The 26,336-nt window shown below is 38.8% G+C and overlaps 2 protein-coding genes across 6 annotated transcripts in view; both read right to left on the bottom strand.

The window, feature by feature from the left end:
* Positions 1 to 20,304, bottom strand: part of FBXO22 (F-box protein 22) — a 30,766-nt gene extending 10,462 nt beyond the window's left edge. Inside the window, exons 1-5 of one of the 3 annotated variants that reach the window (XM_043554924.1) lie at positions 20,045 to 20,304; positions 19,544 to 19,682; positions 14,833 to 14,920; positions 13,937 to 14,032; positions 7,818 to 7,982 (exon numbers count right to left, since the gene is read on the bottom strand). In XM_043554924.1, the coding sequence (XP_043410859.1) occupies positions 7,818 to 7,982; positions 13,937 to 14,032; positions 14,833 to 14,920; positions 19,544 to 19,682; positions 20,045 to 20,199 (643 nt within the window). In that variant the 5' untranslated portion in view covers positions 20,200 to 20,304. Of the gene's footprint in view, positions 1 to 7,817; positions 7,983 to 13,936; positions 14,033 to 14,832; positions 14,924 to 19,543; positions 19,683 to 20,044 lie in introns of all 3 variants that reach the window. The other 2 variants (XM_043554923.1, XM_043554925.1) reach the window with 2 other exon arrangements.
* A 2,755-nt stretch (positions 20,305 to 23,059) lies between these two features.
* The window catches only part of UBE2Q2 (ubiquitin conjugating enzyme E2 Q2), a 71,920-nt gene continuing 68,643 nt past the window's right edge, over positions 23,060 to 26,336 (bottom strand). For all 3 annotated transcript variants that reach the window (XM_043554926.1, XM_043554927.1, XM_043554928.1), the window contains one exon: positions 23,060 to 24,676. In XM_043554926.1, coding sequence (XP_043410861.1) covers positions 24,645 to 24,676 — 32 coding nt within the window. In that variant the 3' untranslated portion in view covers positions 23,060 to 24,644. The remainder of the gene's footprint in view (positions 24,677 to 26,336) is intronic.

Raw genomic sequence — 26,336 nt, 5'->3', positions numbered from 1 at the left:
TCCTTGTACTAAATTTGTTGCTGAATCTTTTCTGAAACCTGTACTAAGCTGTCCTGGACATTATCGCAGACAGCCTACCACACTATGTGCAAATGGCTCTCAAACCAACATCTCTGACTTCAACTCCTCCTTGAGTTTCAGACCCACGATTTTCTAACCACTGGTGTAAGAGAGATCTAGTTTGCTGAGCACCATTAACTCCTGCCAGCCTTCCAACAAGTCTCATTATAACATGAGAAAGTCTCTCTAGCTTAGCTATACACAAAGGCACAATCCGAAGTTTTCCTTAGAGAACGTTTGGCATCCTTGATTTCGGGTAGCTTTAACATTACAGATAACTCTGGTCTTCTGTTTATGTACTATGAAGTCTAAGAGCCTTTGTTCTCTACTACTACAAGTTTGGTCTCCTCACCGACAACATACTGTGTAACAAATTCTATCTGGCAAACTGCTGTGAGGATTAGAAATAGTATGTAGCACAGTACCCAGTTTATAATGCCTCAGTATTAGTTACCATTAATTGTCACCATCAGCCAAAACATGGGTATCTTCCTCTGGCATGATGCTTCTAAATGGGATGATAAGAATACCCAAGACCTGAGAACAGGGAGAAGATGGCGGCGTAGGAGGACGCTGGGCTCACCGTGTCCTGCTGATTGCTTACATTCCACCCACATCTGCCTAATTTACCCCGATAACCACCAGAAAACTAGCAGAATGGACTCTCTGGAGCCAAGCATAGACGAGAGGCCCACAGAAGAGGGTAGGAAGGGCGGAGAGGCAGTGCGCTACATGGACTGGCAGGAGGGAGCCGGGGTGGTGGAGGGGCAGCCAGACCACCCGACAAGGCAGAGGCCCCAAGTCTGGCTTGCAAAAGCAGAGTGTGCTTGGAGTGTGTTCTGACGGCCAGTGGGACTTAACATCTGGAATGTTATAAGTGAACAGCTCTGCTCGGAGAGTGGGAGAGAGAGTTGTTGAGCCCCAGAGGACAGAGCTCAGCTTGGCGGGAAACAAAGGCGCTGGGAAGTGCCGTCTCCCTCACCCATCCCCCAGCCAAAATCCCAAAGGGAACCAGTTCCCGTCACGGAACTTGCTTGCACCCCTTAAACACCCAACACTATGCTTCTGCGGATCCATCCCTCCGACAGGTCTGCCTCCCTCCCAGTGCCACAGGGCCCCTCCTGAAGCGGACCAACTGAAGGCAAAGCGAGCTGAGCCTGCCCCTCTTGCCCCTGTGCACCTTGTGGATCCACCCCAGCTAATATGCCAGATCCCATGGAAGCAGTACCACAAGAATGGCAGTGTGCAAGCAGCCCAGACAGAGGCCACACCACTGACAGTGAGTCTTGTCCCTGGGAGAGGGGAAGATAAGGTACACACCAGTCTGACTGTGGCCCGAGTGGTGGGCTGAGGGCAGACATCAGGTCTGACTGCGGCCCCACCCACCAATGCAAGTTACTCCAGATAGCACAGAGGAAGAGCCCTGCAGTTCCCTGCCACTCCAGGGACTATCCAAAATGACGAAACGGTGGAATTCTCCTCAAAAGAAACTCAAGGAAGTAGCGACAGCTAACGAACTGATCAAAAACGATACAAGCAATATAGCAGAAAATGATTTTAAAATAACAGTCATAAAATTAATAGCTGGGCTTGGAAAAAGTATAGAGGACAGCAAAGAATCTATTACTACAGAGATCAAGGGACTAAGAAATAGTCAGGAGGAGCTAAAAAAATGCTATAAATGAGCTGCAAAATAAAATGGAGGCGACAACAGCTCGGATTGGAGAGGCAGAGGAGAGAATAGGTGAATTAGAAGATAAAATTATGGAAAAAGAAGAAGCTGAAAAAAGAAAGATAAAAAAAAACCCAAGAGTATGAGGGGAGACTTAGAGAACTAAGTGACATAATTAAACGAAATAATGTACGCATAATTGGGATTCCAGAGGAGGAAGAGACAGGGAAAGGTGCTGAAGGTGTACTGGAAAAAATCATAGCTGAGAACTTCCCTGAACTGGGAAAGGAAAAAGGCATTGAAATCCAAGAGGCACAGAAAACTCCCTTCAGATGTAACTTGAATCAATCTTCTACACGACATATCATAGTGAAACTGGCAAAATACAAGGATAAAGAGAGAATTCTGAAAGCAGCTAGGGATAAACATGCTCTAACATATAAAGGGAGACCGATAAGACTTGTGACGGATCGGTCTACTGAAACTTGGCAGGCCAGAAAGGAATGGCAGAAAATCTTCAATGTGATGAACAGAAAAAAAAAAAATGCAGCCGAGAATCCTTTACCCAGCAAGTCTGTCATTTAGAATAGAAGGAGAGATAAAGGTCTTCCCAAAAAAACAAAAACTGAAGGAATTCGTCACCACTAAACCAGCCCTACAAGAAGTCCTAAGGGGGATCCTGTGAGACAAAGTACCAGAGACATCACTGCAAGCATGAAACCTACAGACATCACAATGACTCTAAACCCATATCTTTCTATAATAACACTGAATGTAAATGGACTAAATGCTCCAATCAAAACACATAGGGTATCAGAATGGATAAAAAACAAGACCCATCTATTTGCTGTCTGCAAGAGACTCATTTTAGACCTGAAGACACCTTTAGATTGAAAGTGGAGAACTATCTATCATGCTACTGGAAGTCAAAAGAAATCTGGAGTAGCCATACTTATATCAGACAAACTAGACTTTAAATTAAAGGCTTTAACAAGGGATGAAGAAGGGCATTATATAATAATTACAGGGTCTATTCATTAAGAAGAGCTAACAATTATAAATGTCTATGTGCCAAATACGGGAGCCCCCAAATATATAAAACAATCACAAACATAAGCAAACTTATTGATAAGAATGTGGTAATTGCAGGGGACTTTAACACTCCACTTACAGTAATGGATAGATCATTTAGTCACAGGATCAATAAAGAAACAAGGGCCCTGAATGATACATTGGATCAGATGGACTTGACAGATATATTTAGAACTCTGCATCCCAAAGCAACAGAATATACTTTCTTCTCAAGTGCACATGGAACATTCTCCAAGAAAGATCACATACTGACTGGGTCATAAAACAGCCCTTCATAAGTATGAAAGAATTGAGATCATACCATGCACACTTTCAGACCACAATGCTATGAAGCTTGAAATCAACCACAGGAAAAAGTCTGGAAAACCTCCAAAAGCATGGAGGTTAAAGAACACCCTACTAACGAATGAGTGGGTCAACCAGGCAATTAGAGAAGAAATTTTAAAAAAATATGGAAACAAATGTAAATGAAAATACAACAATCCAAATGCTTTGGGATGCAGCAATAGCAGTCCTGAGAGGAAGATACATTGCAATCCAGGCCTATCTCAAGAAACAAGAAAAATCCCAAATACAAACTCTAAGAGCACATCTAAAGGAAATAGAAGCAGAACAGCAAAGACACTCCAAGCCCAGCAGAAGAAGAGAAATAATAAAGAGCAGAGCAGAAATAAACAATATAGAATCTAAAAAAACTGTAGAGCAGATCAATGAAACCAAGAGTTGGTTTTTTGAAAAAATAAACAAAATTGATAAACCTCTAGCCAGGCTTATCAAAAAGAAAAGGGAGAGGACCCAAAAAGATACAATCATGAATGAAAATGGAATTACAACCAATCCCTCAGAAATACAAGCAATTATCAGGGAATACTATGAAAAATTATATGCCAACAAACTGGATAACCTGGAAGAAATGGGCAAATTCCTAAACACCCACACATTCCAAAACTCAAACAGGAAGAAATAGAAAGTTTGAACACACCCACAACCAGTGAAGAAACTGAATCAGTTATCAAAAATCTCCCAACAAATAACAGTCCAGGTCCAGATGGCTTGCCAGGGGAATTCTACCAGACATTTAAAGCAGAGATAATACCTATCCTCCTCAAGCTATTCCAAAAAATAGAAAGGGAAGGAAAACTTCCAGACTCATTCTATGAAGCCAGTATTACTTTGATTTCTAAACCAGACAGAGACCCAGTAGAAAAAGAACTACAGGCCAATATCCCTGATGAATATGGATGCAAAAATTCTCAGTAAGACACTAGCAAATCGAATTCAACAGCATATAAAAAGAATTATTCACCATGACCAAGTGGGATTCATTCCTGGGCTGCAGGGCTGGTTCAACATTCTCAAATCAATCAATGTGATACATCACATTAATAAAAGAAAAGATAAGAACCATATGATCCTGTCAATAGATGCAGAAAAAGCATTTGACAAAATTCAGCATCCTTTCTTAATAAAATCTCTTGAGAAAGTCGGGATAGAAGGAACATCATAAAAGCCATTTATGAAAAGCCCACAGCTAATATCATCCTCAATGGGGAAACTGAGAGCCTTTTCCCTGAGATCAGGAACACGACAGGGATGTCCACTCTCACCGCTGTTGTTTAACATAGTGTTGGAAGTGCTAGCATCAGCAATCAGACAACAAAAGGAAATCAAAGGCATCAAAATTGGCAAAGATGAAGTCAAGCTTTCACTTTTTGCAGATGACATGCTATTATACATGGAAAACCCGACAGACTCCACCAAAAGTCTGCTAGAACTGATACATGAATTCAGCAAAGTTGCAGGATACAAAATCAATGTACAGAAATCAGTTGCATTCTTATACATTAATAATGAAGCAACAGAAAGACATATAAAGAAACTGATCCCATTCACAATTGCACCAAGAATCATAAAATACCTAGGAATAAACCTGACCAAAGATGTAAAAGATCTGTATGCTGAAAACTATAGAAAGCTTATGAAGGAAATTGAAGAAGATATAAAGAAATGGAAAAACATTCCGTGCTCATGGGTTGGAAGAATATTGTTAAAATACCAACACTACGCAAAGCTATACACGTTCAATGCAATCCCAACCAAAATTGCACCAGCATTCTTCTCAAAGCTAGAACAAGCAATCCTAAAATTTGTATAGAACCACAAAAGGCCCTGAATAGCCAAGGTAATTTTGAAGAAGAAGACCAAAGCAGGAGGCATCACAATCCCAGACTTTAGCCTCTACTACAAAGCTGTAATCATCAAGACAGCATGGTACTGGCACAAAATCAGACATAGACCAATGGAATAGAATAGAAACCCCAGAACTAGACGCACGAACGTATGACCAACTAATCTTTGACAAAGCAGGAAAGAATATCCTATGGAAAAAAGACAGTCTCTTTAACAAATGGTGCTGGGAGAACTGGACAGCAACATGCAGAAGGATGAAACTAGACCACTTTCTTACACCATTCACAAAAACAAACTCAAATGGATTAAGGACCTGAATGTGAGACAGGAAACCATCAAAACCCTGGAGGAGAAAGCAGGAAAAAGACCTCTCTGACCTCAGCCGCAGCAATTTCTTACTTGACACATCCCCAAAGGCAAGGGAATTAAAAGCAAAAATGAACTATTGGGACCTCATGAAGATAAAAAGCTTCTGCACAGCAAAGGAAACAATCAACAAAACTAAAAGGCAACCAACGGAATGGGAAAAGATATTTGCAAATGGCATATCGGACAAGGGCTAGTATCCAAAATCTATAAAGAGCTCACCAAACTCCACACCCAAAAAACAAATAATCCAGTGAAGAAATGGGCAGAAAACACGAATAGACACTTCTCTAAAGAAGACATCCAGATGGCCAACAGGCACATGAAAAGATGCTCAACGACGCTCCTCATCAGGGAAATACAAATCAAAACCACACTCAGATTATCACTTCATGCCAGTCAGAGTGGCTAAAATGAACAAAACAGGAGACTATAGATGCTGGAGAGGATGTGGAGAAACGGGAACCCTCTTGCACTGTTGGTGGGAATGCAAACTGGTGCAGCCGCTCTGGAAAACAGTGTGGAGATTCCTGAAAAAATTAAAAATAGACCTACCCTATGACCCAGCAGTAGCACTGCTAGTAATTTGCCCAACAGACACAGGAGTACTGACGCATAGGGGCACTTGTACCCCAATATTTGTAGCAGCACTCTCAACAGTAGCTAAATTATGGAAAGAGCCTAAATGTCCATCAACTGACGAATGGATAAAGAAATTGTGGTTTACATACACAATGGAATACTAAGTGGCAATAAGAAAGAATGAAATATGGCCTTTTGTAGCAACATGGATGGAACTGGAGAGTGTTATGCTAAATGAAATAAGTCATACAGGGAAGGACAGATTCCATATGTTTTCACTCTTATGTGGATGCTGAGAAACTTAACAGAAGACCATGGGGGAGGGGAAGAAAAAAATATGGTTAGAGAGGGAGGGAGCCAAAACATAAGAGACTCCTAAAAACTGTGAACAAACTGAGGGTTTATGGGGGGTAGGAGGGAGGGGTGGATATGTGATGGGTATTGAGGAGGGCACCTGTTGGGATGAGCACTGGGTGTGGTATGGAAACCAATTTGACAATAAATTTTATAATAAAAAAGAAAAAAAATAAATTGAAAAAGGACAGATTAATAGGAAAAAAAAAAAAGAATACCCAAGACCTTCACTGTCCTTTTCCTGAATGTCCCTCCCACCAGTCGATTCCTCCACACAACACAAGCCACGGTGCAGATGGATCACTGTGACCCACTGCAAAGCCTGCCTAAAGGTACAGGGGCCAACATTAGCCTACCATCTATAGAGCAAGGTATTTGGCTAAGTGTTTTAGAAGTCATTGTATCTCGTGCTTACAACTCTGTAAGTCAGTTATTTCCACTTTACAGATGGGAAACAGAGGCTTAGAAAAGTTAGGAAATTTGTCCTAAATTAGGAAAGCTGGAATGTAACAGAACTAGGGCAGCTATAGCCTGCATTCTTACTAGCTATAGTTTCCTGCCTTACCCTACAGGCCAGCTGTTGAAACTTCCCATGTTTTACCTGTACCTGACAACTCTCTTCCACATTATCAAGAGGCCAGCTGCTGCTAGCTGCTGGTCTCTGCAGTCAATGCCTCCTTCTTCTGTACTTCTCATCTCATCCCCACCAGTCACTTTAAGTCTTTTTGCATTGTAAAAGACAGTTGCACAAGCCAGTCTCAATGTGTAGACTCCTTTTTTTTCTCATTAGTAAACCAATCACAAATTTTCCCTTTGTTGCTACAGTTTTTTTTATTCCTGCTGGAGTCAGTGCCATTTCAAATAATGGAAGCTTATCTCTATAGGATGGCTGATTGATGCATAACCAGGTAACCACTGAATATTTTTCATGCCAACAGAGACTTTTTAAAATAAGTTAATGCCAATCAGTTCATCTGTAGATGCAAACAAAAAGTCTTAACACTGTTCTGCTTGAGTACCTGCTCTGCTGCTTATTATGTTAAATTAGGCTTTCTCATCAGATCCTAGAAATTAAGCCAACGCTTTATCTCTTCAAAATCACCTCTCATGATCTTGCCTACTCTAGCCAAACTTCCTGTCTTACATGTCCTAGTAAATCCTTGTTTGACAGACTCTGCCTTAACTTATAGCTTTTCTAAAATTTATCAAGTTCACTATACTTATTCCCATCTTTCTAATTAGTTGACATAGAACTAATCTGTATTTAATAAAAAAAAAATTTCACAATAAATGCTAATTATTAGTGTAAAACAATGCTTAAAAAAAGCTTTCCAGAAAACTAAAATAGCAAAATGGTAAAGTATCAAAGAGAAAGAAGTGCTTCAAAATTCAGAATTAAATACAAATACATTTATTAGTAACACGTATACTTAATTCAGACTCTCTCAAAGTAACAAACACAATCAAATTGGGCAATTAATGGTAAATAACATTGACTTACCTACTTCAGTGAGTTGATGTCTTTCTAGTGTTAAATTCTTTGGGTCCTTAATAAAATGAAAGGGTTGTATTTTTATTCCTTCAATTTGAGGGAATAACAGAGCAAAACCAGACTCTCCAATTTCTATTTCCTGAGGTCGATTGTTACCTGATCCCATTGGAGTCACTAGGAAAAAAGTTAAAGAGTTTCATGAATAGCTTTTTTTTTTTTAATGTTTATTTTTTATTTTTCACAGAGAGAGAGAGAGATAGCATGAGCTGGCGGGGGGGGGGGGTGTGCAGAGAGAGAGGGGGATAGAGGATCTGAAGCAAACTTTATGCTGACAGCAGAGTCTAATGTGGGGCTTGAACCCACAAACCTTGAGATCATGACCTGAGCCAAAGTCAGATGCCTAATCCACTGAGCCACCCAGGTGCCCTCATGAACAGATTTAATAAAAACTGAAATTTCACTTGGTATGTTATCTAGTGCCACCTAGATAACTATAGTTTGGGTCACTAAGATAATCAACAAGTTAACAGGTCACTATCTGAGAAAAAAATTCTCAGCTTTGAAATTTTTGGGGGTGGTGTCATGATGTCTGCAATCTACTTTCAAATGGTTCAGAAAGAAATGTTTTTATAAAGAGAAAAAAAGAACTGTATGCAAACTTCTTAATTTTTTAAAGTTTATTTATTTTGAAAGAGAGAGAGAGAGAGAGAGCACGTGTGTGCATGGGGGAGAGGCAGAGTGAGAGAGAATCTCAAACAGGCCCCGGCACTATTAGTGTACAGCTGGACATGGGGCTCGAACTAACGAACCATGAGATCATGACCTGAGCTGAAATCAAGAGTCACATGCTTAACTGACTGATCCACCCAGATGCCCCGCAAAAATTTTTAAATTAGTGAATCTAGACCAAAGGAATATGAATGTTTACTATTCTATCATTCTGCAACTTTGAGTTGAAGTTTTTCTAAATAAGAAGTTGGAGGGTAGAAAATACATCTTTGCAGCAATTCCCCTTTTAAAAAATTATCTTACCAATATTTGACAATTATATAAAATATATATATGTATATATACATACATACACAGATATATAGTCACACACATACACACACACAAAATACTTTTATCACAGAATTTTTAATAGAAAATAAAGGGAAAAAATCTAAATGCCCTACACTGGTATTTAGATTAAAAGTTATATTTAAACAATCAACCACAGCCATTAAGAATGACAGACATATTTACTAACATGGAAATATGTAATATGTTGTGAATTTTAAAGGTAGGTGTTATGGACAGAATTGTGTCCCCCCCAGATTTGTATGTTGAAGCCCTAACTGCCATTATGAATATATTTGGAGATAAGGCCTTAAAAGGGGTAATAAATGAGGTCCTAAGGATTGGACCCTAATTCAGTAAGACTGGTATCCTTATAAGAAGAGGAAAAGACGCATTCCTAGCGAGAGAGAAATGGCCATGTGAGGACTTAGCAAGTAGGCAAGGCAGTGGTCTGAAAGCCAGGGAGATGCCTCAGGAGAAAGCAAACCTGCCAACACTTAAATCTTGGACTTCCAGCCTCCAGAACTGTGAGAACATATATTTCTGTTGTTTAAACCACCAGTGTGTTATCTGGTTATGGCAGCCACAGGAAACTAAAACAAATACAGCAGGTTACAAGTCTATAGAATATTATATTCTTGATATATGTATACACACACGTATTTATTTCTACATAAGATGCTATTTATTGAACATCTGGAAGGTTATGCATCATAACATTAATAGAGTAGTTAACTCTATGATGCTTAAAGTTGCTTGATGTTTTTTTTTCGCTCATCTTTATCTTCTCATTTTTCTTTAACAACAAATATTCCTAATATAAATAATAAAACTCTTTTTTTAAAGTTTATTTATTTTGAGAGAGAGTGTGAGTGGGGAAGGGGTACAGAGGGGCAGAGAGAGAGAGAATCCCAAGCAGGCTCCACACTGTCAGTGCAGAGCCCGATGTGGGGCTTGAACTCCTGAAACCATGAGATCATGACCTGAGCTGAAATCAAGAGTCAGATGCTTAGCCGACTGAGCCACCCAGGTGCCCCTAGAGTATCTTTTTAAAAAGTGTTAAGCTTTTTAGAGACCAAAGCTACAGCAAAATGAAAAAAATATCCAAAGAGAAAATTTCAGAATCATATCAACCCCCACACAATATATTCTGAATTAAAAACAAAAATTTCAGGTTATAAGGACCCCTTCTTCCACAAAAATAGATCAAAACAAAAGCAATTTTTAAAAGTGCAGATCTCATGACAATATATACTAAATCTCAATATACTTTTTATAGAAATGGACAGGCTGATTCTAAAAATATGTAGAAATGCAAAGGACCTAGACAGCCAAAATAGTTTCTAAAAAGAACATTAAGGCCTCTAGTAATATGGCAATGGCTTAAGGACAGACAAATACATCAATGAAGCAGAATTAAATACAGAAATAGACCCACAAACATGCAGTCAACTGTTTTTAACAAAGGTGTCAAGGCAATTAGAGGAAAGAAAAATCTTCAAAAAATGGTGATGAAATAAACATGAAAAAAAAATTAACCTTGAACCCCTACCTCACACAATACATGTAAGAGCTAAACTAAACAGCTTATAGAAAAAGACATAGAGAATATCTTTGTGACTTTGAGATAGGCAAAGATTTCTTGGAAAGGACATAAATATTTACAACATCTATGCCTGATAAAGGTCTTGTATTAGAATATATAAACAACTTCAAATCAAAAATAAAAACAATTCAATAAAAAAAAACAGTAAAAGACTTGGATACTTCATAAAAATAGGTATACAAATAGCCAATAAACAGATGAAAAGATGCTCAACATAATTAAAATCATTGGAGTAATTCAAATTAAAACTAGCCTAAGATCCACTACGATGGCTAAAATGAAAGACTCATTTGAAGACACTAAGTTAGTGAGGATATGTAGCAATGAGCATCTAACACCCTCATTCATTGCTGGTGAGTATAAAATGGAACAACTCTTGAAAACAGTTTGGCAGTTTCTTGTTGAGTTAAACATAACCAAGCCCAAGAGCAATTCTACCTCTTGGCCCAAGAAGAATAAGAATACTAATACAAAAATGTTCACAAGAGCCTCATTCACAATAGCCAGGAATGTGAAACAATCCAAATCTCCATCAAAAAGAGCATGGGGAAATAGTCTATTTATATAACAGAATAATAATAATGATAATAATAATAATAATTTTTAAATGAATTCCTAATATGCACAGTAACAAAATGTGGAGAAACAGGAACCCTCTTGCACTGTTGGTGGGAATGCAAACTGGTGCAGCCACTCTGGAAAACAGTGTGGAGCTTCCTCAAAAAATTAAAAATTGCTATGACCCAGCAATAGCACTGCTAGGAATTTACCCAAGGGATACAGGAGTGCTGATGCATAGGGGCACTTGTACCCCGATGTTTATAGCAGTACTTTCAACAATAGCCAAATTATGAAAAGAGCCTAAATGTCCATCAACTGACGAATGGATAAAGAAATTGTGGTTTATATACACAATGGAATACTACGTGGCAATGAGAAAGAATGAAATATGGCCTTTTGTAGCAACATGGATGGAACTGGAGTGGTATGCTAAATGAAATAAGTCATACAGAGAAAGACAGATACCATATGTTTTCACTCTTATGTGGATCCTGAGAAACTTAACAGAAGACCATGGGGAGGGGGAAAAAAAAAAGTTAGAGAGGGAGGGAGCTAAACCCTAAGAGACTCTTAAGAACTGAGAATAAACTGAGGGTTGATGGGGGGTGGGAGGGAGGGGAAAGTGGGTGATGGGCATTGAGGAGGGCACCTGTTGGGATGAGCACTGGGTGTTATATGGAAACCAATTTGACAATAAATTTCATATTAAAAAAAATAAGCAAATCTCAAAAATATTATGGTGTTAAAAAATATTTATACTGCATGAAAAAAAACAAGACAAAAAAAGAGTATATACCATATGGTTCCATTTATATGACATTCAACAATAGGCAATCTAACCCATGGTCACAGAAATCAGAACCAGGGTTTCTTTGGCAGGCAGAGATGGACAGGAAAAGGGCATGACAGATCTTCCTCAGGTGACGGAAATATTCTATATCTTGACTGGTGTATAGGTTACACAAGGGTATACATTTGTCAAAACTCATTAATTTAGTACACTTACGATTGTGCAGGTCATGTAAGTAAAATTTATCTTAAAAGAAAGAAAATGACTTTTGCATATATACGAATGAACAAATTTCCTCAAACTTGAAATTTTTCTAACCTAAAGAATGAAGATGGGCTAGGAGTCAATGGCTGCTTTAGAAATAATCACTAAACTGTGGCCTAAGAAAAAGGAATCCAACCACTGTCTTGGCGGTAGTTTTGTTGGAACATGCATGGAACTGGCTCAAAGAAAGCATCTAGCTGCAGGGGTACCAAAAACACAAAGCATGTCCATGAAAACACGAGAATTGGAATGGCATCTACTCCTGACATCAAGATCATAAGGGAACTTGGGGGAATAGACAAGCAAAGTTAAAAGTCCAGAAGAGGGCAAGCACAAAAAGAAGGCTAGACTTCCCACTCTCACAATGGGGTCCCCCCAACAAGTCCACCCTCCCTCTCTTGCCTCCGTCCCCCAACCAAAATTTTAAAAAGGAGAAAGGTGACTGTACTTTGAAAATGCCATGGTGGATGAGGTGGGGGTTGGGGGGGGGGGGGCATAAGAAAATGATGAAGCTACCATTCTGTATAAGCATTTGTTAATAACTAGTAATGGTAAACCTAGACCACTCATTTTAGGAAAATTCAAAAGTTAAAACCACGGTTATTGCTATCATTTTTTTAATCCAATGAGGAACAAAATGTGTGGTGATTGGCAGATATAATAGTATGTATAGGGGTGAGGAGCCAATAATGGTAGAGATGAAATAGTCCCTATCAACCATGTATTTATCCTTATTCATTTGTAAACACTTGAAACCTTTGTACTTCACTGTGTTAAGACTCTTAAATTCAGATCAAAAGTCTCTCAGTGAAGATTAAAAATGCCAATTATGGAGTACTACTGAGTGGAACAAAGAAAATAGTAATAGCTGACATTTACTCATTGATTCTTGCACATCTCTATTCTGACTACTTTTCATGTTAACTCATTTAATCCACAATCCTCCAAAGAAGTATTATCAATCATACCCATTTCATATATGGGGAAACTGAAGCCCTATAAAGTTAGGTAACTTGCCCAAGGTCATACAGAGACTAAATAGTACACCCAGGATTCCAATCCAGGTACCTAAACCACTGTACCATGACTGTCTCAACAGAATGTCTCTCCCCCATGAACTATCGAAAGGAATCAAGGGGCACCTGGGTGGCTCCGCTGGTTAAGCATCTGACTCTTGATTTCGGCTTAGGTCATGATCTCACGGTTCGGGAGATTGAGCCCTGCACTAGGCTCCGCACTAAGTGTGAAGCCTGCTTAAGATTTTCTCTCTCTCTCCCTCTGCCCCTCTCCTCTTGCATGCGCTCTTCTCTCTCTCACACACACACACAAAAATAAATAAAAATTAAAAAAAAAAGAATCAAGAATAATAAAAAACAGCAAAAATTCACCAGCAGCAAACTTGGAAAAGGTTATAATTTCATGCTATAGCTATAAACTTCAAACAGTGATATCTAAGTAGAGAAACAGAAGCTTTCTGGTAGCTCCTAATCCCAGCCCTAACTTACCCGTGCCCACCAGAAATAATCCTGGTTGAACTGACAAAAGCATTTAATGCTTTCTGATTTGGAGAGGGGAAGTATGTGAGCTCTTTCCTCTTATGAAAGGCTCTTGGAAAGATATGCATCACATTTGTTTTTTATAGATAGCCCTGAGACTGGGAATACTAACCACAATAATCTAAAGAACACTAATAGAAGTCAAATATACCATGGTAAATATGAGTAACTTTTTGGCATTTTTGGATGGCCAAAAACATAAATGTGGTTTTAAGCTACAAAGAATTCAACAGTTTATAGGAGCCCACATTAACACAAGGCAAGAAATTATCAAATGGGTATTTTCTCTCACCTACAATTCCTGGGGTCACAATCCCAAGGACTTGGCATTGTTTTGGGAATAGCTTCTCAAGGGCAAATGCTGCTTCCATAGTAGTTCTTTTCCTTGCTGTAGTAATACATTAGCAAAATTATTACATTCATTTTAGATCAAATCTGATGGTGGTGGGTGGGTGGGGGGGTTAGCAAACAATGAATAAAGTTTAAATCATTTACACCAGAATGGTTTATAAAGAAGTCTAAGAACTTTGATGAATACATTTTCCGATTTGGGGCCCATTTTATAAGTTAAAATTCTAAATCTGACCTTTAACATCACCAATTTGCCTTTCTTGCTTTGTTCATATACTGTTTTTGCCCCAGTGATGTTAAATTTAACAGCAGCAGCTAAATTTTAACTTGCTATTGTACCTCTCTGTTTAGCTGATATTAGAGCATGACTGTTTCACTGCATAGACAGTACCTGGATTCAAATTAGACAGTGATAACACAGGTCTAGACCTGAACCTCAGTGTGCCCAGCCTGGGAAACCTAGTCTACTTCTGCTCTTAGCGAGCCAAGAAGCATGCATGGTATCTATAGATAACTTTGGTCTCCCTAAATGGGTCCCCATCACACAACATAAGGCTTCAATAGCCAAAGATATACATTGTTTTAATAATAAAAAGTGCCTGGATGGCTAAAGTATTTCAATTTGAGAAAAACATCTTTCTAAAGAATCTGTTTTAGTTGTACTGCAAGGTTTAGAAATCAGTCTTTGAAGCAAAAAGGGTCTCTTAAGTTTCAAAGACAATATATTCATGAAGTCCTAGAGCCTGAGAAAGTCAGTAACTCTCAAGACTAGGACAATATTTAGCTCTAGAGGTATATAAGGAAACAAAAACTCAAACCTTTTCTTTTGATATTCACCTCTCTTGTGGCCACGACACTCTTCCAGACTAATGAAAGTTTCTGAATCAGCCATGTAAAGAACTGTCTGTGGTAAGATGTGAACATTCTGCTAAAAAAAACAAAAAAAACAAAAATGGAACTGGATCACATGAATCTAGAAGTGCTCTCATGGTTCCTTAAAGTTTTGCTCTGGTCCAAACTGCCATGGATGTACCTTCCCTTCCGGTCAGTGTCTGACCTGAGTCCAACCACTTCCCACTCATTTTTTACTTCTGCTCCTTCCTTTTCAGCTCATTCATTTGAACATCTCTCATTTCTTCTTCAAGTCAAACTCATTCCAGCCTAACTCAAAATGTTCATTTTCATAATTTAAACTCTTTTTTGTTGATTTTTTATTTTAGAGAGAAAGAGATAGAGTGGGAGAGAGGGGCAGAGGGAAAGAGAGAGAATTCCAAGTGATCCCAACGCTCAGCCTGGAGCACGCCACAGGCCTAGCTCCCACAACCCTGACATCATGACCTGAGCCAAAATCAAGTGTTGGATGCCCAACTGACTGAGTCACCCAGGCAACCCCATAATTTAAACTTTTAAATAAAAACATTAAATGCCAGCAAAAGGGGCTACTTGCTTTCCTGAATAGGCATCACACTAATAGAAAGGTGCGAGCAACAAAGGAAAGTATACAAACAGTATTGCTCCTCTTTTCACTGCCTACCAAATGGAAGTATCCCAGGCCTTCATTTCTACCTTACCAACTAGTTCCCTCCAGGGAAACTTTTACTTACTACAATCCAGAAATACACACACTGCTATGCACATTCTCCTGTGGCTCTCTTCTTTTCCCACTTAATTTAGGACTATGTCCCCCAAGAGACAGTTGAAGTGCCACCTCCCCTACAAAACCTTTTCTTAGACTTCCTCAGTACCCTGGACCTCATATATGACATACCTTACATCCCAGTCATTCTTACTTGTGCCTTATCTCCACTTACAAGCTAGGCTTATTCAGATTTCTGGTTTCCACTAAATGTCACATTACAGCCAAGTGGCAAAGTGGCTGAATCAAACAAAAGGATGAACATACGTTTTTTTCTAAACTGGTTATTTTCAAAGATTTTTACTACCAGAATGGAATGAAGTACTTCACATATAGCAACTTCAACACTGATTAAATGAGAAAGTGTTAATCTACTGTAATTTTGGGGAATGTTAAAATGTTTCAGAGTAGATTACATATAGAGAAATTCAAAAAAGGTAACTGAGACAGAATGATGGCCCTGTGGTGGCCCCAGGGTTGATAAGACCTAAGGGTATAGTTCTCTTGGTCCACATGGCATTTTCAAAGAATGCAATTTGGTTACCAACATTGAAAATTACACAAAATATTTACAGAAAATATGGATTTCCAGATTCTTTTGAAAAACTAGACATGCTAACAATACTTAGACCGTATTCTTCTTGACTAGGGCTAAACAAAGGCAAGCACTCCCTGGTTTGTCGTGGCCTTATTGCTCCCTATGCTGTCACAGCAAACCAACTTAGTCACCTGCCTAACTTTGGAGTCATTTGAGTTTGTGATACCTGGTATAGGAAGTAAGGAAATAGGAAGTCTAGTCCTGAGTTTTTAGGATTCTCTCATTCCTGGTACCCAATGAAAAGCAATTGCTTGACTCTTCCTTTCTAATTCTCACTGGAAGCAGTGACAGTGACAGTCCTCAACATGAAAAGATCTCAAAGCACAATGTGAGACAACTGCAACCTCACTCCCTTATACAAAGAAGTTCCAAATAGCAAGATATGTTATAATTTTTTTTGTAGACTTGAAAATATTTCTGATAAAAAAGTTAAACTAATTTCCTTTATGGCTATAAAAGTGTCATGTCCACTAGGTAACCTAGAGGCAAACACAAAGAACACAGCATGATTTGGACAAGGTTTCCATTTTAGTTTAACCACAGTAGCATTTACTACAATGAATAAACTTCTTTAAGGGCATTACTATATGAATTTTTAAAATGCCATTGATAAAAGAGAATAATAATTTCATTCATTGAAAAACTGCTATCCCTGGTACTGAAGATAATGTGTTATATGCATTACCTTTCCATTACTTAAACCTAGAACAAGTCTTTAAGGGTATGAGGAAAATTCTTACTGTCTTTCCATTTTAGAGATAGAACCTGAAGCTCAAAGGGATTAGGTAACTTTTTCCTTTTTTTTTTTTAATGTTTATTTATTTTTGATAAAACATACACAAGGGCAGGGGAGGGGCAGAAAGAGAGGGAGACAGAGGATCTGAAGCAGGCTCTGCACTGACAGCAGAGAGCTGAGAGCCCAATGTGGGGCTCGAACCCACGAACCATGAGATCATGACCTGAGCTGAAGTTGGACACTTAACCTACTGAGGCATTCAGGTGCTCCAAATTAGGTAACTTTTTCAGAGACTGACAGCTGGTATGCACCAAAGTTAGGTTCAGACCTAAATACGTCTGGCTATTAACAGCCATTATATTGTATAAACTTTTAAAGCTATATGAAAATAATACCTGCTGTGGTAAAAATCTGAAGGAAAAAAAAATAGAAAAAAATTTAAAGCATTAAAAAAAAAAAAAATCACACAATTCTACCCTGACAGGAAACTTTTGCTAACATTTTGACTTATTTCTTTTCTATTCTTCCTTTTTTGTTTTTAAATAATTCAGATTATACTAAACATAATTCATAATCTGCCTTCTTCACTTATAACATGAACATTTTCCCTTGTCATTAATGCATCTTGCAGTTCATCATTTAGTGACTATTTGTAAACATTAGGTTGTTTTTAATTTCCCTTATAATAAATGATGCTGCAAAGAACATCTTTATGGAAGTATGCCAGCACTTTGAATTTCTCCAAATGACAACTTCTAGAAACAGACCAGGCAGGGTTTGAACCAATATGCAAAGAAGAAAGTTTCCTACGAGCCTGCTTTTGGATCTGAGTCCCAAAGCCCAAACAGAGTAAGGAGAAAATCCACATGAGAAAAAGGGAAAGAGAGGATTGGTCATTTATGGGGCATTTGTCTAATATCCAAACACATTAACAATGATGAAAGCCAGGTTTTTCATTGTCCAAAAGGGAGGTACAAATATGACCTGAGAGAAAAGAAAACTGTAAAGAATTCTGTGCTGGACTGGAATTGGATGTACTTAAGCAAACTCATGAATTTCCATATATATAATAGTTATAATTGTACACATACATATATTCCTTGGCTCTGTCCACTAGGCTCTAAAGAAGCAAAACCTTTGACAGCAATGCATTTCAACTACCATTCTCCACTAAAGGAACCAGAACTCTTTAAAGAAATGGCTGATTCCAGGACTAAAGCAGACAAAACACAAGATGAGCTTAGAAAATGTTGTGTCAGAGAGAAAGGAGGTGCTCAAAGGTGACAGATTCATCTCTAAAAGACCCTGAAGCCAGCTGAAGGGGCTCGTGCTAGCCAAAATGGGGACAATTTGGACACTAAAATCAATTCTTTTAGAGATGATATCGCATTGAATACGAGACTTAAGAGTCCATACAGATATAAATAAATGAATAAACTGAAACAGGAATACTTACATAGTTTCAAAATATCTCCTCACAAAATAGTTATTAATTGCAGTGGAAAAGACTAATTTTACAGTAGCGACATCTAGCACACACCATGTCAATCAAATTATCAAAGGTAATAACACCAGTAATGAGACAAAAATGGAAATCAGATGCTACCTAATAGGATGAAACTAAAAGAGCACAGGATCACTTCTGTGATATTCCTGCCAAAGATACATAATCTGAATCTAAGAAACATGTTCTACAAGATAACTGGCCTATAATTTACATACCTGTCAAAGTTGTGAAAGTCAAGCAAAGCTTGAGAAACTGTTCCACATCAAAAATTAAAGAAATGACAACAGCATAAGATTCTAAAATGAATTATTTTGCCACGAGGAACATTGCTGAGACAAGTGGCAAAATCTGAAATTTTAGGAATGGATGGTAGAAATGTATCAATAATAATCTCCTGACTGATGGTTGTACTGTGGTGGTGTAGAATATTCCTGTTTGTATGTAATGCACGCTAACGTATAAGGAAGTGAAAGAATATTAGATTGGCAATTTACTCTCAAATAGCTGGGTCCCACTCCCAAATAATATACCACAGCCTCACTGTCACCTGTCCTCAAGAAGTCTGCCCTTCTGATTTCATAGTTCAAGTCTTTACCTCCTCAGGTATTGCCCAACTTTTGAAACAGGGGCCCAGAGATACAATACAGAAGAACAGTCAGGACCAGAGGTTGAAATATTTGGGTTTAAGTATTGATTAATTAAATATTGGCTTTTTAATGTGACACTAATCAAAGAGATCCAGCTGCCTTCCCTGACAAACAATGAAAATACCTGTTTTTTTTGAAGCAGGTAAAGGGAAGGTTCGGCATGGCGTTATTAGAATAGTAAAAATCTGAATACACAAAATGCCCCAACATCTGAAAAGCAGTCAAATAAATCATGGCATATCCTTACAATATAGTTATTAAAATGGGTGTTTATAAATATTTTCATGTCACGAGAAAATGTTTCCTAAATTACCAAGAATAAGGCCACATACAAAATAAGGATTAAAAAGAAAAAGATTTCGTACTCGAAGAGTGACCCACCAACCCTGAAACCGCCTGTGCAGGACGCTCCCGTCTTACTTGCCTCAAGCTCCTCAGCTGCAACGCGGACCAAGCAATGCTCCTCCAACTGGCCAGCATCCGCCGAGCCTGCGGAGATCCACGTCACACTCCGATGCGTCCGCAACACCCGACGAACACACTCCCTCCATAAGCGGCACACGCTGGGGACGCAAACACACAAAGGGTTGTGAAGGGTCGTTCATTTCCCTCTCACAGACAACCCCAATTAGAACAGCAGGAAATTCTTGCGGGATCAAAAGTCCGGGAAGGGGGTGTCGGGGCACAGATTCAGAGGGAGAACAGGGGGCAGAGACAACCATAAGGCACACCTCGTCCCCCTGGGAAGAGTGCCCAAGACAGGGACAGGGGTACGGCGGGGGTACCACGCAGATGGGGGCATCACCTCAGAGAAGGAGAAGGGAGCCGGGGGCAGCCGTGGGTCCCGAAGGTGTCTGCCCACCCCGCCAGCCAGGGCAAGCCCGAGGCAAGTCCCGAAGTAGCTTCCCGCCTCCTCTCTCCTCACCCGGCCACCCGCAGCAACGCCTTGGCGGGCAGGAAGGTGAAGACACGCTCCACCACCTCCGCTAGGTTACCCAACACAAAGGTGCTTTGTGGGTCCGCGGAAGAGCCTTGGCGATCGCCACCACCGCGATCACTACAGCCACCCACCATCTCCATTCCTCACCAACCCGCCCAGCAAGCAAGCACTACGGCGACTCGCGAGGCACTGGTTAGGCCGGGACAGGACTTCCCAGCTAGCGCGCATTGAGCAGGCGCGCGCGCGCCACTTCCGGCCGGTTAGGGGAGCCAGGCTGCTGAGACCCACCCACGTGACTCCAGGCCAACCCGCTTCCTGCTTGGATCCCCGAGGGCCCGCTGGCGGCAGGAGGCACTGAACGGGCTTGCGTCCTATGATCTTGCGGAAACCTTGTAGGAGGCCTCTCACAGGCAAAAATAGGTCCTCCTCTTGTTCCTCTCGCTGCACTTGCAGCGCTATATTCTTTGTCGGTACAAAACTTTAAGTCATGGTATCTTCTAGGAAGGAACTAGGTAATATTTGTCCCTCTTTATAGTGCAAATGTCTGTTAACATGAGTCCAGTTTTTGAACGGGCAGTATCTGCTTTAAAAAAAAAAAAAACTGTGAAGATGACAGGTGTGTAGGTGACCATCTTTTATTCAACGCCTAGGGAATGTGGTTAACTCACTGTAGCCCTCACCTTCTGTATGGAAGGGCATGAACAGCACCTACCACTGCTGTGAAAATCTTGACCAACTGCATTAGTTCCTCACTAGTAGCATCAGATTCACCAGGAATTATGAAGTTTTGGCTTTAACAAGTTTTCCCCTTAAGTATCATTAACAGTGGTATATTAGTTGCAGGTCTGTGACATGATTCAACAATTCTATACATTACTCCATGCTGGCTGAACCCCCTTCACCTATTTCACCCATCCCCCCACCCACCTCCTCTGGCAACCACCAGTTTGTTTTCTGTATTAAAATTTCTTTTTCTTCTTTAAGTGTTTAGTTCTGAGAGAGAGCACATGAGCTGGGAAGGGCAGCAAGAGAGGGAGGCACAGAACCCAAAGCAGGTTCCAGGCTCTGAGCTGTCAGCAGAGCCAGAGGCAGGTGGAACCCAAGAACCACGAGATCATGACGTGAGCCAAAGTTTGAACTTAACCAACTGAGCCACCCTAGGCGCCCCTAAAAGTCTTTTCAAAATTTCTTTGGCTTAAAATTACAGGAGTGAAATCATATGGTATTTGTCTTTGACTTATTTCCCTTAGCATTATGCCCTCTATGTCCATCCATGTTGTTGCAAATGGCAAGATCTCCTTTTTTCTGGTTATAATATACTATTGTGTATAAACACCATTTCTTTACCTGCTCATCTATTGTTGGACACTTGAATTGCTTCCCTATCTTGGCTATTTTGAATGCTGCCACAAACCTTTTCAAATCAGTGTTTTCATTTTCTTTGTGTCAACCCAGTAGTGGAATTATTGGATATGGTAATTGTTTTTCAGGAACCTCCATACTATTTTTCCATTCCCACCAACAGTGCACAAGGTTTCCTTTTTCTCCACATTCTCACCAACACTTTGTCATTTCTTATGTTTTTTAATTTGAGTCATTCTGTCTCATTGTGGTTTTACTTTGTATTTTCCTGATGATTAACGATGCTGAGCATCTTTTCATGTGTCTGTCAGGTTTTGGCACATTCTTGGTCCTCACTTCAGGCCTACTGAATCAGATACTGGGGGCAGGGCCCAACATTCTGAGTTTTAACTTTTCTGTGATTTGTTTTCCTGTGATTCTGATGCTAGCTCAGGTTGAGAACCACAGATAGAAGGAATGTAAGCATAGCAGACACTGCTGTATCCCTACCTAACATCCATTACTCCTGCTGCTTCTTTACTAACAAAGCCAGATTCGATCACCAGCTCTAGAGGGTAAAGTTAGTTGAACTAAACTAGTAGATCTCGAACATTCTCACCCAGGACTCTTTCACATTATGACAACCCCAAAGAGCTTATTTATGTGGGTTATGACTATTAATATTTGCCAATTAAAAATTAAAACATTTTAATATTATTTCACTTAAAAATAATAAATCCATTACAGATGAACAAAACAGAATTTTTGTGAAAAAAATAACTATGCTCCCTCACCCAATAGTGAATAGTTGTGCCATCATATCACATTTTGCAGACCTCTAATTTCTGCATCTAAGCTGCATCTGCTTCTGAATTCCATCTACTGCAGCATCAAATCACATGGCCTCTGGAAAACTCCACTGTACACTTGTGAGAAAACAGGTGAAAATGGCAAATAATGTTTGAGTGTTAGGAAAATAGTTTTGACCTTAAACCTCCTAAAAGGAGGGATCTCCAGGGTTCCCCAAATCATACACTGAGAACCACTGGACCAAACTAATAATGATTTCATTCTTTTCACCAGCCATTAGTTTAGAGGTGGACACAGGCCCCAGTTCTAGCCAAAAGAAAAGTGAAGGGCAATATGTTTGGGGGTTGGGGCTGCTAAAAGATAAGACCATTATCTACGTCTGGACGGAGTAACATGGCTACAATATCCAGATATGACGTTAAATCCAAAGATGAAACCAACAGGGAAAAATCTCAAAGGAGTGTAGCAGAGCCAAAATGTACCAGGCCTAGAGTACTTCTATCTCTGGACTTCTTGGTATGTAAGATAACTTGATAATGCTGTGTAAAGAGGTCATGGGAATATTAAAAAAGGGGAACTAGGGACAGCCATGATGAAAGTAGCACTCGGACTTATATTAAGGAATGAGAGTGGGAGAGGAAAAAGGTTGAGGAAAGCTGAGTATACACCAAGTCTGTACACACCATTTCCGGGTTCTCTAGCTTTCTCTTGTTAAATCAACCTGTCTCTGTTCCTCTCAACCCTCTCCTCACCCCATCCCACCATATATAAATCCTATTTCAAAAAATTCAATAGAGCTTACAAACACCTGAAGCCAAGAGTATCTCTGATGAGGGAAAAGTAACAAAGTTATATTTTAAATGGTTCTTTATTCATAAACTTGATGCAAGTTTACAAAATTTACTGTACATTGCCAAATAAATCTGCAATGAAAGATAAAACCCAAAAAAACAAAGCATGCCAAATGTGCAGCTGTCAATCTGCTAGCCATCAGGATATTAAAGAATTCAATAATGTATTCAAGATTTAGCCTTAGGTTTAAGGAACTTTAATGCTTTAAAGAATTCTGCCTGGTCACTTATTATCTCAGCAACTGGCAATCAGATCTTTATACAAATGTAACCAAGTAAACAAGAATGCCAGAAAATCTTTTTCTACTGTCCTTTTAACCAAAATAGAAAAAGAAATTAAACACACGCAATAATGCCGAAGTGCCAAGTCTCTCTGGTGTGGTTTACAAAGTTAAAAATTGAAACTTAGAGCAAATGCATAAGAAACACCTTCGAATTTTGTAACTTATTTGTGCAGAAAAGTGTGCTTCTGGATTTCATTTTAAAAGTGCTTAATAATTAGAATTTACTTTTAAATCAAACTTGGGTAGATAAGAAAGTCTATCACCAACCAAATAGGACTGAATCAGGTAAGGTAAGAAAATGGAGAGTACACTGATTTGAGTCAGGTTTTATAAAACAATGAACATATATAGAGTTCCTACTAGTTTTTCAATGTAAAAGCCATCGTTATGAGTATACCAAAAATTTTAAGAGTTTCCAAATCAGGTATCTTTTGTACTTCACTGTGCAGCTTTTGCTCAAGGAATTCTTTGTGCCAATCACTTTACAAGTTTATTAGTTTAAAAATGATTGCAACATCCCGTTAATAAAATGGAAACATAAAATGATTTAGTATTTTAAATAACTTCAAGCTCTATACTGCAGTTCTTCATAAGAAATACTGAACCAACAAGAAGCAGATTCAGCCCAACAAGACTCTGAGGCCCCAGTGGAAATTATTACTTACAAAGCCTTAATTTGCACAGCCTTGCTTTGCTTTTGCCTAAAAAGCACAACTCAGTTAAGAGCGTATCTTCAGGAAACAATTCATACCTTCATCTAGCCATAAAAAAGTTTAACAATTTAATGAGTAGGCTTCCTATCATTATTTTGGCAATATCAAAAATTGGTTTTAACTTGAAAAAGCTACTGTGATTTAGAAGACCTTAAATTTTCTAAACCAACATTAAACATCAATTAAACTTTTATTGGCTCTAAATAGAACAGTATATTGCAAGTCCTCATAACACACGAGCTCAATGTGGGAAAGTTACCCTACAGTCGCAACTTCTGTAACCTGATGCTGACTTTCTGCTTAACAGATTTCACTTTTCAAGAAAAAGAGATCATGAGTGGCCAGTATGTGTATTTATCACAAAAAATACAGTAAAGGCCCCACTGCTCAGTCCACAATACCTAAAATGAGCAAAACGAAAAGGCTGTAACTCATACTGGATGTCAGTTGACAGATTATCCACTAAAATATCTATTAGCTAACGTCTTCAGTACTGCTGTTATAGGGGCACTCAAAGCTTGTGTCTGCATGTTGGAAAGATTTTCTTTAAAGCAACATTGGTCCAAACATACGACAGTCAACATATTTAGCCATCTTCCTTTGGAGGGGTGTACCAGCCTGAAACACAATGGAAAAAAAGTTAAAATACCTTATTAAATCAACTAGGAGAAATGGCATTTCATTTAAGGTTAGCTACTTTGTCTATTCATATTTTTGTTTAAATATACTGTAAAAATTAAACTCACATGGGTTGGTAACACGGCATTTTGTTATGTGCACATATTTACTTCTATGAATAAATTGTACTTGAGTTTTCAACATAAGATCTTTATACTAGTGGAATTTCTAGCTAAAGACGATAATATGGAATATTAGACTACAAGATAGATTTTGTCTTCCATTTCAACCTCACTGAAAATAACTATACCCAGAACAAAATGCTGGCATCTTAGAATAAGAGGAACCTGGATTGTCGTTAGTGCAAGGATAACATTTCACCAGTGAAGAAGTCATTTCAGCAAGTGCAGGGACTATGCCTAAAATCAGAGTCAGCAGCAGAAACCGACCTAGAACCCATTTCCTGATTCTGAATCTACTGCTCTTTCATCAAAGCTAAGCTTATAAACACCCACACTTTGTAAAATACAGCACTTTCCAATAAACATTTTTGAATGCTGATTACAATGTTTGCTTCAACAAAAAAATAAAAGAAAAAATGTGATTTTTTTTTTCCTAGACTCAGCAAAAATCTAAGTTTTCTACAGAAAGGCTAATGAAAATAAGACTGGCATGAAATGGCCACTGGAACAGTATGAATATACCAAGATTGGTGGAGCATCCACATGGTTATGAAGTAGTATACAAGCACCTGTGGATCTACTAATTTAGTGCGTTGTGATCATTATGAAAACCCAGGCTTGCCTTCAAGTTTTATCATTTCCTTCTTCAAAAGCTTGAACTGTTTTAAATATTAGTCTTTTATAAGTAGTCACTGAAAAAGTGGAGTTTGTTTTGTGGTTAAAAAAACAAGTGAGCACAAAGTACCAATGTTAAGTCACAAGCTACCACATTTCTAGTAAAGAACACTTTACTGTAAATACTCTCCTTAAAGAAAACTACTTCCTATTAATTAATTTACTCTGCACAAAAAAGTATCCGTTTCACTACCATGGCTATCATGAGTATCTTATTATCAGCACTTTAGTTTCAAAGTGCCATGTGCATACACTATTCTTTTTTTCCTCACAAGTTTGGCAAGACAGATATGTCATTTTAGAGATGAAGAAACTAAGGCTGAAGCTATTATCTTCAGGACTTGCTCAGAGACACAGGGCTAGCGAGTAACACAAATGGCACTTGAAAAATTGGGTTTTCTAATTCCAAATCTACCTCACTGTTAGAGAAGAAGACTCAAAACGTGCATTATGAATACAAGCAAAATTTAAAGTAGAATAAAGTTTATGAAAGATATTTTAAGAGTTTTTTTAAATTTACAACTCAAATACTCTTAAGTGTATACTGAAATGAAAATGTTCCTTGAACAGATACATGTGTATGACTGTCAAAAAGCATTAAATAATCTGAAGATGTTTCAGAAACAGCTGGTTCAGGATCCCGATTGTATTTACTCAGTATCAGTAAGAACTCCACCTGTACAACTGCCTTTAACTCAATTCCTACCCTAATACCATACATTTCAAGTAAGAAGTGATTCATTCATTAATCTACTAAAAAATCTTGACTCTGACTTAGGCCAAGTAAGGCCTAAGGATACAAA

Source organism: Prionailurus bengalensis, chromosome B3, assembly GCF_016509475.1.
Source record: "Prionailurus bengalensis isolate Pbe53 chromosome B3, Fcat_Pben_1.1_paternal_pri, whole genome shotgun sequence".
Lineage (NCBI taxonomy): Eukaryota > Metazoa > Chordata > Mammalia > Carnivora > Felidae > Prionailurus > Prionailurus bengalensis.
Note: the sequence above shows the minus strand (reverse complement) of the source record. Positions and strands in the feature narration are given on the sequence as shown.